Genomic DNA, 13,057 nt, shown 5'->3' with positions numbered 1-13,057 from the left:
GACGTCAACCGTTGTTACGTTTTTGGAACCCGAAACTCGTTCGAGAACTCCTTCCTAACCTAATTGTAATATTCCGAGCATATTCCATCTTTCGACTTTTTCGATCCGGCTTACGGTTTGTCCTGCGCGAGTCCCGGCGCAACATTTTCGATACAATATTCGTTTCGGTAAATCAATAAAACCCGTATTCTCGATTAACGGGAGCTTTTTATTAAACTATCCCAATTATCACTTCGTAATACGTGTAACCAGGTGCTGAGACCAAGACCGCAGTACAAATTGTACTAATTTGGATAATTATCCCGAAAACCGATACCGTTTGGTTCAGTTTTTACAAATAAACGTACTGTTTTATATCCGGAATGATCCAACGGGATACAAATTTTCCATAATTATAAATAGCCTTTTACCGTATTTTATTTCGTATCAAAATCATTTGCTGATAGTTAATTATATAATTTTCAGAGAAAAACCCTAATTTCTTAAAACTGTTCTAAGAATCAAACAGCAAAACGAAGGCGTTACCGATCTCTGTTTTTAAAGCTTGAGTAACCAAAACGAAGGATTTGAGGTGTTCTATCAGATTCTGAGCTTTATTTCACTGCAGAAATCAAGGGTATTTTTCTAAAAAAAATTTTATTTTCGAATTTATTTTATTAAAAATATGAATTTTTGTTCGGATGATTGTTTGTATGATTTGATGATTGCATGTTGTAGAGCTTGTTTTACTGATGATTTTCATATGTCATACGTCTGATTTGGAGTTCAATAACATGCTCAAAAGTGGGTTTAATTTTCGAATTTCAAAATTAGGGTTTATAACCCGTATGAATGTTTTCAATTGAAATTTGGGGGTTTTTGATTCAGGGGTTATTAGCTGTTGATTTATAGTGGGTTGTGTTCCTTATAAAATTTGCAATTGATTGATATATAGCTCGTTAACAGAGGATGCTTGAATCGAAGGGAGTTGTGTTTTAAAGATTTGCGATGTTCGCCGGAAACCGGCGATGTTCTTGGCCAATTTCCGGCCAGAACAGGGATGATTAGAATGTTTTGAATGCATGAACAAGTTCCTGGTGTTGTGTAGTGTTGATCTGGAGGTGTTGGTGGGGTGAGGACGCCGAGATCGTCTTCTCCGGCCACCCCCGATTTTCCGGCGATGGAAACTGCAAAATTGCAGTTTAGTCCCTGTATTTTTGAAGATGGTGAAGTTTAGTCCCTGTAGTTTGCAAAGTTTTCAAAAATAGGATTCCTGTTTATAAAATGTTTAAAAATCATATTTCCTATTTATTTTTATTATAAAAATTCATTTTTAATTTCTGAAAATTCTGAAAATTATTATTTTAATTCCGAAAATTATTTTTAATTCACAAATAAATCTGAATTAATTAGTTAATTAATTTCAGTTAATTTATAATTGATTAATTGGTCAATTAATTCAAAAATTAATTGATTAATTGATTTAATTAATTATTAATTGATTTTAATTAGTTATTTAACTAGATTTAATTATTTAAAAATGATTTAAAAATTCTGAAAAATAGTTTCGAGCCTTAAAATATTATTCTAAATTATTTCCATGGCTCGATAATTATTCTAAAATTATTTAGGAGCCAGAATGGGCCAACCGAACCCTGTTTATTAACCCGAAATTGATCCAACGACCTGTTTTAATTCTGAAAAATGTTTTAAAAATCATTTTAAATACCCGAAAGCATATTTATGACCCGAGACTTCTTTATAGATGATATGTCATTGATTACGTGATGTATTATGTGTTATACGTGACCCGTTGTTTGACTATCGGTCTATATATTCGATGTTTACTTGGTTATTGCATAGATTTCAATCCGTTAATCGGATTTGGGTAAAATGAAGGGTAGATAGAAGTATGTGTTGAATAGAATCCTGTGAGTTGATGATTGATAGATGCTTATGATATGTGAGCAGAAGAGGCAAGACGTAGGAAAAGGAAACAGGTAGTTGAGGAATAAGATGATTGAGATTGAAAGCAAGTGCAGGATAGTAAGCTAATATCAGGCAAGTGTTCTGAACTTTCTCGAGATATTATAATTCTTGATAGTCTTGTTGACATTGCAAGTGCTTTGAAGCACGGAAACCTAAATCCTGATTTCAGTTATTGTTCTTGAGCTATGAACCATATTCTTTCTAATCCATTGATTATTGTATACCCAAACAAGAACCACAAATCTACGATACTACTCCATAAATACATACAAACTAAATACCAGACACTGAACTGAATTATTATATACTCAATCCATGATATCTTATGCTTTGAAAGACCAAATCCTTGAAACCCTGAAACGTTGTTTCCTTTGTTATCCAATTCTTTCATTACCCAGCATTCAAGCTTTGAAAGTACCTTGTTGATCTTTACAAGGATTGAAACCCTTTCATTGTTAAACATTTATTGTTGTTAATGATTTCAGTTATTGTTTATTATTGCATATTCTGTTATTATGTTAGAATTGGATTGTTTTTATAAAATTGTGGACCAGATTCGTGGTCAGACCATATAATGGTCAAGTTAGGCCAATGTGTGCCTTGGATTCAGTAGTTAGAGCAATGTTGTGTGCCTTGCTCGGGGTTAGTGCGTGACTGATCAGCAGCCTAACCTTGGTTTTAAAATTAAAAGTATAATATCCAATTCTAAATCATAATCCATTGTTCACTTGATATCATAACCATATTCACCTGATGATCATTATTCTCAATTTTGTCATTGTGACTTGCTGAGCTAGTTAGCTCATTTGTGCGATGTTGTTTATATTCTTTCCAGTTAAAAATGAACCAGTTGGTAAAGAGGATGCCCAGTCCAGCGCGAGAGCTAGGGGTTCAGGTTAAGAAAGCTGAGCTAGTAGGCTTCTTTTGGAATAATTTAAGTTTGTAAAAGTTGTAATAATGTTTAATACTCAGTTTGAATTTGAAATAGTTGGGATTTAAACGGTTTGTAATATATTAGTGTGTTTGGCTTGTGTGCATACTTTAACCTGTTGCGGTCCGTGGTGGTTGGTAAGTAGGGTCATTGCATATATTATTAGTATCTTTATTATTGTTATAAGCAGGTTATAATTAAGGTGTGTGTGTGGACCCCAAACTTCTGACCCGGGTTTGGAGGGTGCCACAACACGTGCCCCACTTGGCATCATTATAATTACGTCATATTTCCTTTATCACCATTTTTATTCTTGAGAATTTTGAATATTACCTTTCTCCTTGTAAAACCTCTAAGGTTATCCTCGAATCGTTCCTCCTGTATTCCCTAGATACAGGGCATATCAAGATACCATTTATTAATACCAGAATCATTGTCTATATACTTCTAAAAAATTTCTCCACTGATTCTTAAAGGTTGTTATTACCTTAATCCTTTCCAATTCATACTGTCAAAACTCATACTATCCCTATTAAGGGTGAAATTCCAACCTTTATGCATTCCCCGAGGATTCATTTTAAGTTACCGATGTTCTATCCTTAATTCCACCTTTAAAAGGTACATGCATCCTTCCATGGATAAATCAAGTCATATATCCCTGATAAGGGTATCTTATTCAATCATTTCCACCTCGATAGTATATGCCTAATTTCACAATAACATCTGTATTCAAAATGAGGTCAATCAATATGGCCTCCAAAAGATAAGAACGGTTATCCGCTTTTCTTGCCTGATTCAGTAATGATAACAGGGATGTTCTAGAAGATGTTTGTCGTGTTCAACGTGAACTTCTTCTTAATAATTCCGTATTTACTTTTGTTGTTTATCTCAACAGTCATCTCAATATTGGGATATCTCTCATACCTGGCGTCTCCCTTCCTGGGTATCAAGCCACCGGTCTTACACTTCACATTCTTGAAGGTCACTTCCTTCATCCAATTTTCCTAATTTCTTACTTCCTTGTCTCTTCAGTCTATCCGCGTCTCAATATTTATCCTTCGAACTATCTCAAGGTTTCCTCAAATCCTCCCAACTTACAGGGGATAAAATATATGTATCTCTTATTCCTTCAATCATCAACTTTAACTCATGGTGAATCACCCTCATCCTAACGATTACATACTTTTCTATTTCTATTGCTACGAGTCTTTAGGGTCTCCTCATACCCAACTCCCTTATCATTCCTCAAACTCTATTGCCTTTATATTCCTTTCCACTTCAGTTTCTTTTTATTTTCCTTTCTCTTATCATTATTTCATGAACCCACTAATCATTGACTTCAAGCATCACATCGTTCTGGGATTCTTGTCATCAGAACGAATATTGACAACTTTTACAACTTAGCTTCATATTTCATCATACTCGTCCGCCTTTGTTCTGACTCTAAAGCTTTTACACTATCTCCATAACCTTGGGAATTACTTTCCCAAAAACAATTGACTGAACTTTAATCAGTTTATTCTAACCTCTGGCTCCGTGCCTTTCTTGGTCTTTCACCAGTGGTGGCCCTTCTCTTAGGAGGGTAAGTGACAAAAATAGTCTTTTGTGATTCGTCCATCATTTAGAATCTCAAATGATTCCTATATTTCCTTTAGCCAGGCTCTTGCCTCGACTGGGTCAGCTTGTTCCTTGGAACTCTAAGGGCTTAGCGACTTAAAGGTCCTGAAAGAATTTCTCACCGCATTGTTTCCTCAGGGTGGTGGTTGGGGATAATAGTCTAAGTTCTGTCTAGAAAGGTCCATAAATTTTCGTATAGGAGTACCGTCTCGGGTCTCTTTTCCTTACTCGACTTCTGTTTCCTTAGTCTGAACATTCCATCCTCCTCCCCATAATAGGGGTCCTCCTGCATATTTTAAATCCTCTTTTCCACTTCATCATGTTATGGGTTCCTTCTATCTTGATGGCGACCTCCCTGACTATCACATTCAGGGTTTGCTCTAAATCTTATTCCTCAAACTAGCTTTCATCTAAGATCTCATCTTTAAGCTCTTGAACATTTGGAACCCAAATTCTGTAGGAATACCTCATTATTCCCTTATCATCTTTCTCAGTATTAATCTCTTATCTATTTGTTGGCTCTCTGCCTTCATTCATCACTTTTTCTGGCACAATCTGTTCTTTTCCAATAATTCGGGCTGTATTGCAATCTCAAACAGCTTTTCGGCACCGGCTCCGGTTACCTTCACTTCTATTTCCATTTTCTCAAAACCTCTTATAAACTCTCTCAAAGACATTATCATCTTGAGTCTCTCCTTTTTACTAAGGGCATCAGTCACCACATTGGCTTTCCCCGAATGATAAAGAATCTCATAATCGTAATCCTTGATTAGCTCTAACCACCTCATTTGGCACATGTTGAGCTCTTTTTGCGTGAAAATGCACTAGAGCACTTATGGCTTGTGTAAATCTCGTACTTCTCTCCATACAAGTAGTGCCTCCAATATTTAGGGCACAACTATTGCCACGAGCCCAAGCTCATGGGTGGGGATATCGAATTTTATATTCCCTTAATTGTCTTGACGCGTACACGATTACCTTGATGTGCTGTATAAGAAGCACCTTAATTCCTTATATGAAGCGTCACTACAGATCACAAAATCTCCTTTTCCATCCGGTAATGCCATCATAGGGGCCGTCACCAATCATTGCTTCAGTTCTTAAAAGCTGTTCTCGCATTTCTCTGTCCATTCGAACTTCTCAGTCTTATGAGTAAGCCGCGTTAAAGGGGCTACTATCTTTACAAACTTGAACGAACCTCCGATAGTGACCGACCAATTCTACCTCTGGTAGTCGACCTATTCATGGTCATCAATTCATCAGTGGTCCTTTATTCATTCTTGTCAGGATCTTCCATGAGATCCTCCTCAGCAACTATCCCTTCTAGGACAACATCATCAACATGAACATCATCCGATCCCGCGTTAGGATGCTCTATCGGATCCATAATCTGATCTCCAATAAGTAATAAAACATCATCACGTTGTTGCTCCTCAACCTCAGGGTTCGGAGTCCCGCTACCATATACGATAACGAACTACGCTTCTATCACGATATTTATAAGGTTTCCCATAAGGGTTTTAACTGTCACTACTACGTTAGGTAGCCCGACTAGGAACTTGGCAAGAGTTCTTATTATCTTAGTGAACTTATTATCTTAACGTCATATCATCTCTGAGGTTTATAACGCTTAGCTCTGATACCATTTCTGTAACACCCCCAAATCCGGGGTCGGGGATCCGGGTTATCACGAGTTCCATTTCCCTTAATAACACCCAATCTTAATAAATAATCAACTACTCTGTACTGTGACCCCACAATAAACACACACACCACAAGTTATAGTCTCAGAGATGAACACTCAAAAATAACACAAGTCCTTATATTCCACAATTATAAACCGTTACACCTTAAAAAGGTTCTGAATAAATTTACATATTCCTTGCCATTATTACAATTCATATTATACATAAGTCTGGTTCATCAATAGTTGAAAACCTAGCCTATTGGTAGCTCCTACCTCAGCTACGGCGGCATCAACGCTTCCAGAAGACTGCAGAACATTTTCTAACCGCTTGCGAATCGGGAGCTTGGCCCTGTTCATCTTTTTTATCTGTTGTTGTGTGATGAAAGAAGAAAGCAAGGGTGAGCAGCAAGCCCACCAAAATAATATGTATAATGATTAACAATATATGAGCCTTCTCATAGTACTCATGAAAGTCTTGGTCAAAAGAAATGAACCAAGTTTGATATCTTAATGCGATGAAGTCGCAAAATATTCAGTATATATACATATATACTTTTCAAAATCTTGGAAGTCCTCTTCCATGCATAATATACACAGAGTTCCAGTTTATAACTGTATAAAAATATCGTTGCAAGTTGATCTCATATATCTACCCTTATCTCAACATTTTTCTGAAAATCTTTGATATGCATAAGATAATCATTAACTAGATATAAGTTGAAAATATGAAGTTACAAGATACCCCAATATACTTATATCTTTTCCAAATATTACTTGAACTACCACCGTTCAAGTTATAATCAGTTCAAAAGTTCACTACATAGATGAGACTACAAGACAAGATTTGAATAGATTCAATCTTTGAATATCATTATAAATAATGAAGTTACGAGATACTTCATTAAATCCCGATATATATATACACCTATATATATACATTTCATACACTCCTTGAAAACCTCTGTTATGAAAATTATAAACAGAGTTGCAATATCCAATGAATTTGGAAAGGAGAAAACCTTGGCATAAACCTGATATCTTGCTGTTCAGGAAAAGATACCAATAAGTAACCTTTTCTACTAGTAGATGGACGAATTCCCCACTGGTCATCACCCTGGCCGCAATAGGACCTTATGCTGGACTGCCACTCAGCCACTTACGCATTTGATGGACTCCCACTGAGCCACTTACACTTTCATGGACGCCCACTGAGCCCATGTTGCTTATGCCGACTCAAATAGATGAACTTCCCGAACGATGGGCAAGTAATCAAGATGTTTTCTCAAAACAGCAACCTCGTTGCGAATGTAAAATACACCACTGAGCCGGATCCCTCAAGTTTTGAACGAGTATTTAAATCCCCTTTAAAAGAAAGATCTTAAATATAAAAATGAGTTTTGGGATCCGCTCTAACTTTTAAAAATCATTTTGAAGACTCGAAAACACTTTAAAGAGTGTTTGGAGTAATGCTGATTTAGTGAAATAAATCAGTCCCAATATATTAGAAAATATCTGAATATTATTATTTAAATAATATTCCCATAAAGAATAATCTTTATAAAAATAATTGAAGTAGAAGTTTTAAAACTTATACTTGAAATGAGTATTAAATAACCAAAGATATACTTATACGAAAGTACTATCTTTATTTGAATAATCAAAGATAAGTTTGATTATCGACACCTTATTCTTTAATAAAATAAAGAATATATCTCAGCAAATAATCGGAGTCATATATCCTCAAATGAATATTCAAATAATATTCATTAAATAATATAAATTGAGTCATAAGCCCTCGAATGAATATTCAAATAATATTCAATAAATAATATAAAGGAGTCATAAGCCCTCGAATGAATATTCAAATAATATTCAAATAATAAAATAAAAGGAGTCATAAGTCCTCGAATGAATATTCAAAATAATATTCATTTAATAAAATAAAGAAGTCATAAACCCTCGAATGAATATTCAAAATAATATTCATTTAATAAAATAAAGAAGTCATAAGCCCTCAAATGAATATTCGTAATAATATTCATTAAATAAAATAAAGGAGTCATAAGCCCTCGAATGAATATTCGTAATAATATTCATTAAATAAAATAAAGTTATCGAATAAACCTTATTCGATTAATAGTTTTAAAAACTATATCAATATATATATATATATATATATATATATATATAAATATATATTATACTCGGGAGCCTCGCCTCCCGGTTTTAGAAAAAGTTCACCTTTTGATCCACTACTAGAAATATGGGATTAGACATCGGTTCAGAACCGATGTTAAAAAAAATCTGAACCGATGTCTTCGCGTGTGATGTTAAATGTCATCAGCCTTTGACATCGGTTAACAGCCGATGTCTATTACAGTGCTATACATCGGTTTTAAGATTAAATGTGATGTCTTTACAACAAATTTCAGCTTATATTACAGTATTTTTAGGTGAATATGAGTATATTATGAGATATTTATCCATTAAAACATGAAACCTACAAGCTCTAAAAGCCATTTATTAAAATTCTTTCGAACAAACCGATGTGAAATGCTAGATCAGACATCGGTTAGATTAGTTGTCCGATGTGAAATATTTGATCAGACATCGGTTAAATTAGCCCCCCGATGTGAAATGATGGATAAGACATGGGTGTTCTTCAAGAAACTGATGTTAAATCTTTTTGTTTAACATCAGCCAATTTCTCTAACCGATGTTATTTGACTTAAAATACATTGAGTTTCTTTTCAGAACCGATGTCAAATGACTATTTCACATCGGTTTTTAGTTCTTTTTTGTTTATTATTATTTTACATGATGTCTTTTATACATTTTTTACATCGGTTTATATTTACCATTGTGATGTTAATGTGGTGTAAATTACAAGCCATCCTGGTCCTGTTTTACAGCCACATGAACCAATTGCATTTACACAACCAAAAAAATACCAAACAACGCAACATCCAACCAAAAACATCCAAAAATATCCAACAGAAACATAAAGATATATTGATAGCAAATTTCTTAACATTGAATCCAACAAACTCAATTCGTACATATATTCAAGTCCAAAATAAACATCCCAACCAATAACAATAAAACCCAAATTCCTTAGTTATTACATCCGACATTATAAATATCTCTAATGCTTGCAAGTACCACTAACTGCATCATGATGTTGCGCAATTGCCAAAGCATCAGCCAAACTGTCAGTTGTAGGTGGCCTGCTTGACTTCTTCCCTTAAAATGTTATAATAGTGAGTATGTGTGTATATGTGTGTGTACTCCATCTTAGGAATTGTACCACAGTGACAGTGTAAAAGCCCAGCAGACCAAGCTGATGATCCAAGAAGGAAAGTGACTGGAATTAAACTACTGAAGCAGATTTAATATTGGACTAGTAATCATCTTATAGTTAAATCAAATACAAGTTGTTGTAACGATCCTCACATTTTCTTCAATGGTATTAAGATCATTTCAAAAGGAACCAGAAATGACCCATACTTGTGATAGACTGAATTTGTATTGATCAATTACTCGTGGCGCCCATACATTAATGCTGGCTTTAGCTCCATAATATTGATCTCCAGTGGCCAATGCTACTGCATGCTATAGTCAGAGGATCATAGTTCAGTTAGAAGCACAATTTGATAAGATGGCATGCAGCTTCTTGTTAGATTTATGCCATGCTTAATTGTATTTCTTTGAACTTTTCGATTGCTTAGCCCTTCGTTTAACAATATCGACATTCTGATAGTTTGTGATCAGTTAAGAAAACACCATATAGACAGATTTGTCTATAAATTGATAACTTCTGTATCACAATACAGTTTTCTGTATCAAAAAAATAGTGTAGGTATATATAATTCATTAAGAAGGAAAGGTTTTGTTCCATGAGAAGCTTTAGAAAGTCCACTTGAAAAAATTAGCTGTTTAATTGCACAGTCTAAATATAAATGGTTATCGGATTTTAAAACTGAGTAAAGAATCAACCTCAGGATCATTGCTTGTGGTGTCTCTTCATCGAATTTTCCTTCCAAATCTCCGGACTGAACTTCCTCTTAAAACATCTTGCTCTGTAGTTTTTCTGATTGGAAAAGTTCCTTCAGGACATGATTCACTTGTATTCATCCAGGCCTGAATAACCTCTGTCGAAAAATCTATTCATTCATTATGTTTTGGCCTCTCAGGTGGCTCCTGCATAAAAAAACCTTTTAGACAAATCATTAGGCGACGAATTTTGACTTAATAGTCGTAAACATAGCTTGGATTGATTGAATGGAAGCAGAATAAGCAAGTATAGTACCAATGGCTTCTGCCCTTTGAGTAGGGGTGATCAAAAGCTGGTTGAAGGTGAGATAAAACACACTCTACAACATCTCCATCAGGTCTCTGCTACACAAAAGAAAACAAAAATCACAAACTTCATTTCAAAAACAAACATAATCACAAACCTTAAATAAGCCCTTGCTCTCTGGAGCTTCCTTATCGTGTCTGGAGGCCTGAAAGTCTGGTTGACAGGATTATGATGCACAAGAGAACAATATAACTCTGATGCTCACAAGTAGTTGCAACTAAACAAAGGCAGCCAGATTGGCAACAAAGGCGGCTGACACTTCAAACTTAATAATATATTAAATGAACCCGTAAATTAAATAAAAGTAAACAGCATATACCAATAGGTCCATCTTTCTGGTCTTTGCAGAAATCCATAATATCTTTCATGCTATTGACCACCTCAGATATCTGTTACAAAGTGGCTCTGCTTAATTAAAGAACTCCAAATCAACCAACATTGTACTAGAATAAAAAGCAGGAACCTACGTGTAAGCACCACACATATCTTTTAGAAAATCCCAGACCATTCAGAGACTTCAACTCCAAACTCTTTGCAAGTTGACGGCCAGATGTCACCACCCTGACATAATAATAAAGTCAGTTGTAAACATTGCGAGTTTGGACCAACTGTGACCAAATAATTACCCACAATGGTGAACCAAAACTATATTAATAATTTTAACCATCTGAATTGTCAACAGAAAAGATCAGAATTGACTATAAAAATGAATATTTTGATACATAAAATGTCACCGATGATGTAATCTCGAACACCACAATAGAACACAAAACTTGCAAGCATATAGCAAGAATATATATCATATATGCAAGCCAGCTACCTAAGTATAAGAAGTTACTAAAGGAATAAACTACATATAATAATGAAATCCTAGGGACAACATGACAACAGGCAACATACAATAATATAAAAATAAGATGGAAATGTACAAGATTGTGGAAATAAATGGAGGATGGTTCCCCCAGCACATGAAGCTTCAAACTTTACCTCGTACGATATTTTGTCAATCTTGTCCATCATTCCCTCTCCTTCAATCAAAGTGTAGTTATACACATAATTTTCTTCATTGAGGTCGTCGATCTGGTGCTTTAAGTACCTAATTTTGCTTCCTGCGAGCAGGAAAATAGGTCTGTCAATATATGCTTTCAAAATAAAAGCAAATAAATAGAGGTACATGTTAAATGTATATAGGCCAGAGTCATCTTGCCTTCCACAAAGTTGATCTGTTTAATGCTTCCTGCTCCCCCATCTCCTTTCAGGAGTTCAATACTCTTAATAGCATGTGGTAATAGTTTTGGAATTAAATTTTTGGAGTCAACTATTGAAGCCTTGAATATTCTCGCTGGAGCAACCGGAAATGTGAGCTCATCTGTAAATGTAAAGATACCCATGAGATCTTAATTACGTAAGAATATAGATCAAAATCAAAAGCTTTATGTTGTATGAGAAACTGTATGATTATAGAGATTAGATGAGAGAGGTATCTATCTATAGTAATTTAAGAATCAGAGATCTTGTTTGCTTAATTTAACAACTATGAATATATTTGATTCTGTTTCGGTGAAATTCGTTGAATTGTCCAGTATGCAAGGCCTGCAAGCATTGCACTATAGGTTGTGAAAAGGTATCAGTTGCCCACTTGCCACAAACAACTAACATATAAAGGACAAAAAATTAAAAAATTAAGAAACTTCAGATAACATGCAAATTAAATGTGTGTGGCCAAATTACTAAAATGTTGGTACGCAAACACGCGGGTAGAGAAAATGGCTTCTGGCTACACAGTATCTTCAAGGGTACTAAAAAACCATTTAAGTGTCATCTATTAGGAGGGACTGCCAGCACCTCCAAAGATGCCAAACCTTGCGGGAAGTAGAATCATATTAAGCATGAGCAATATTGTTGCATTATAAATCCCTACAACTAGCTACCGTTACTCATAAACTGAATCCAAAGCTAGAATATCTCAGCATAGTACTCGTCTCACTGATCGAGAGTTCAAAATACACACAACAAATCTTATAAATGGAATAATAAATGTACCAACATAAATATGGATGCTATTATTGGTATAGCACTTGATCATTGAGAAATTGCATACCATCGAGGGAATTATGATTCTGCAGTAACATCAAAACTGGTCAATTATGATTCTGCAGTAACATCAAAACTGGTCACGAACTTCCGAATGTAAAAAGCACACAGCGCCATCTGCCTCCACCTGCGCCATCTTAGAAGACTGAGACCACACTGGCTTCTTTGTTACCAACTCCACATTCGCTTGCTCCATCTCTGCATCCCTCTAATTCTTATATATCTGCATTTCAGTCTTCACCCTTATCTCCCCCTTATTTCCTTCTCCTTGCCTCCTTGTTGACATAATCTTCGATTCTGCATCGATCTTTGCTGCATTCTGTAGTGTTAGTCCCTCTCGTTCCTTGGCTCCAATTGCACCCTTCATCTTGGCCTCCAAAACATCAATCTTAGCCTGATT

At 35.1% G+C, this 13,057-nt stretch overlaps 1 protein-coding gene across 1 annotated transcript; it reads right to left on the bottom strand.

The window, feature by feature from the left end:
* Positions 1 to 10,366: 10,366 nt before the first annotated feature.
* LOC141680038 (major allergen Mal d 1-like) lies at positions 10,367 to 12,853 on the bottom strand. Its single transcript, XM_074486370.1, has 6 exons — positions 12,767 to 12,853; positions 12,665 to 12,683; positions 11,771 to 11,932; positions 11,551 to 11,672; positions 10,513 to 10,601; positions 10,367 to 10,403 (listed from the first exon to the last, which is right to left on the bottom strand). The coding sequence occupies exons 1-6, from the start codon at positions 12,851 to 12,853 to the stop codon at positions 10,367 to 10,369; spliced, it is 516 nt and encodes a 171-aa protein (XP_074342471.1).
* Positions 12,854 to 13,057: the final 204 nt, after the last annotated feature.

Source organism: Apium graveolens, chromosome 8 (genome assembly GCF_009905375.1).
Source record: "Apium graveolens cultivar Ventura chromosome 8, ASM990537v1, whole genome shotgun sequence".
Lineage (NCBI taxonomy): Eukaryota > Viridiplantae > Streptophyta > Magnoliopsida > Apiales > Apiaceae > Apium > Apium graveolens.
This window is presented reverse-complemented; position numbering and strand designations above follow the sequence as displayed.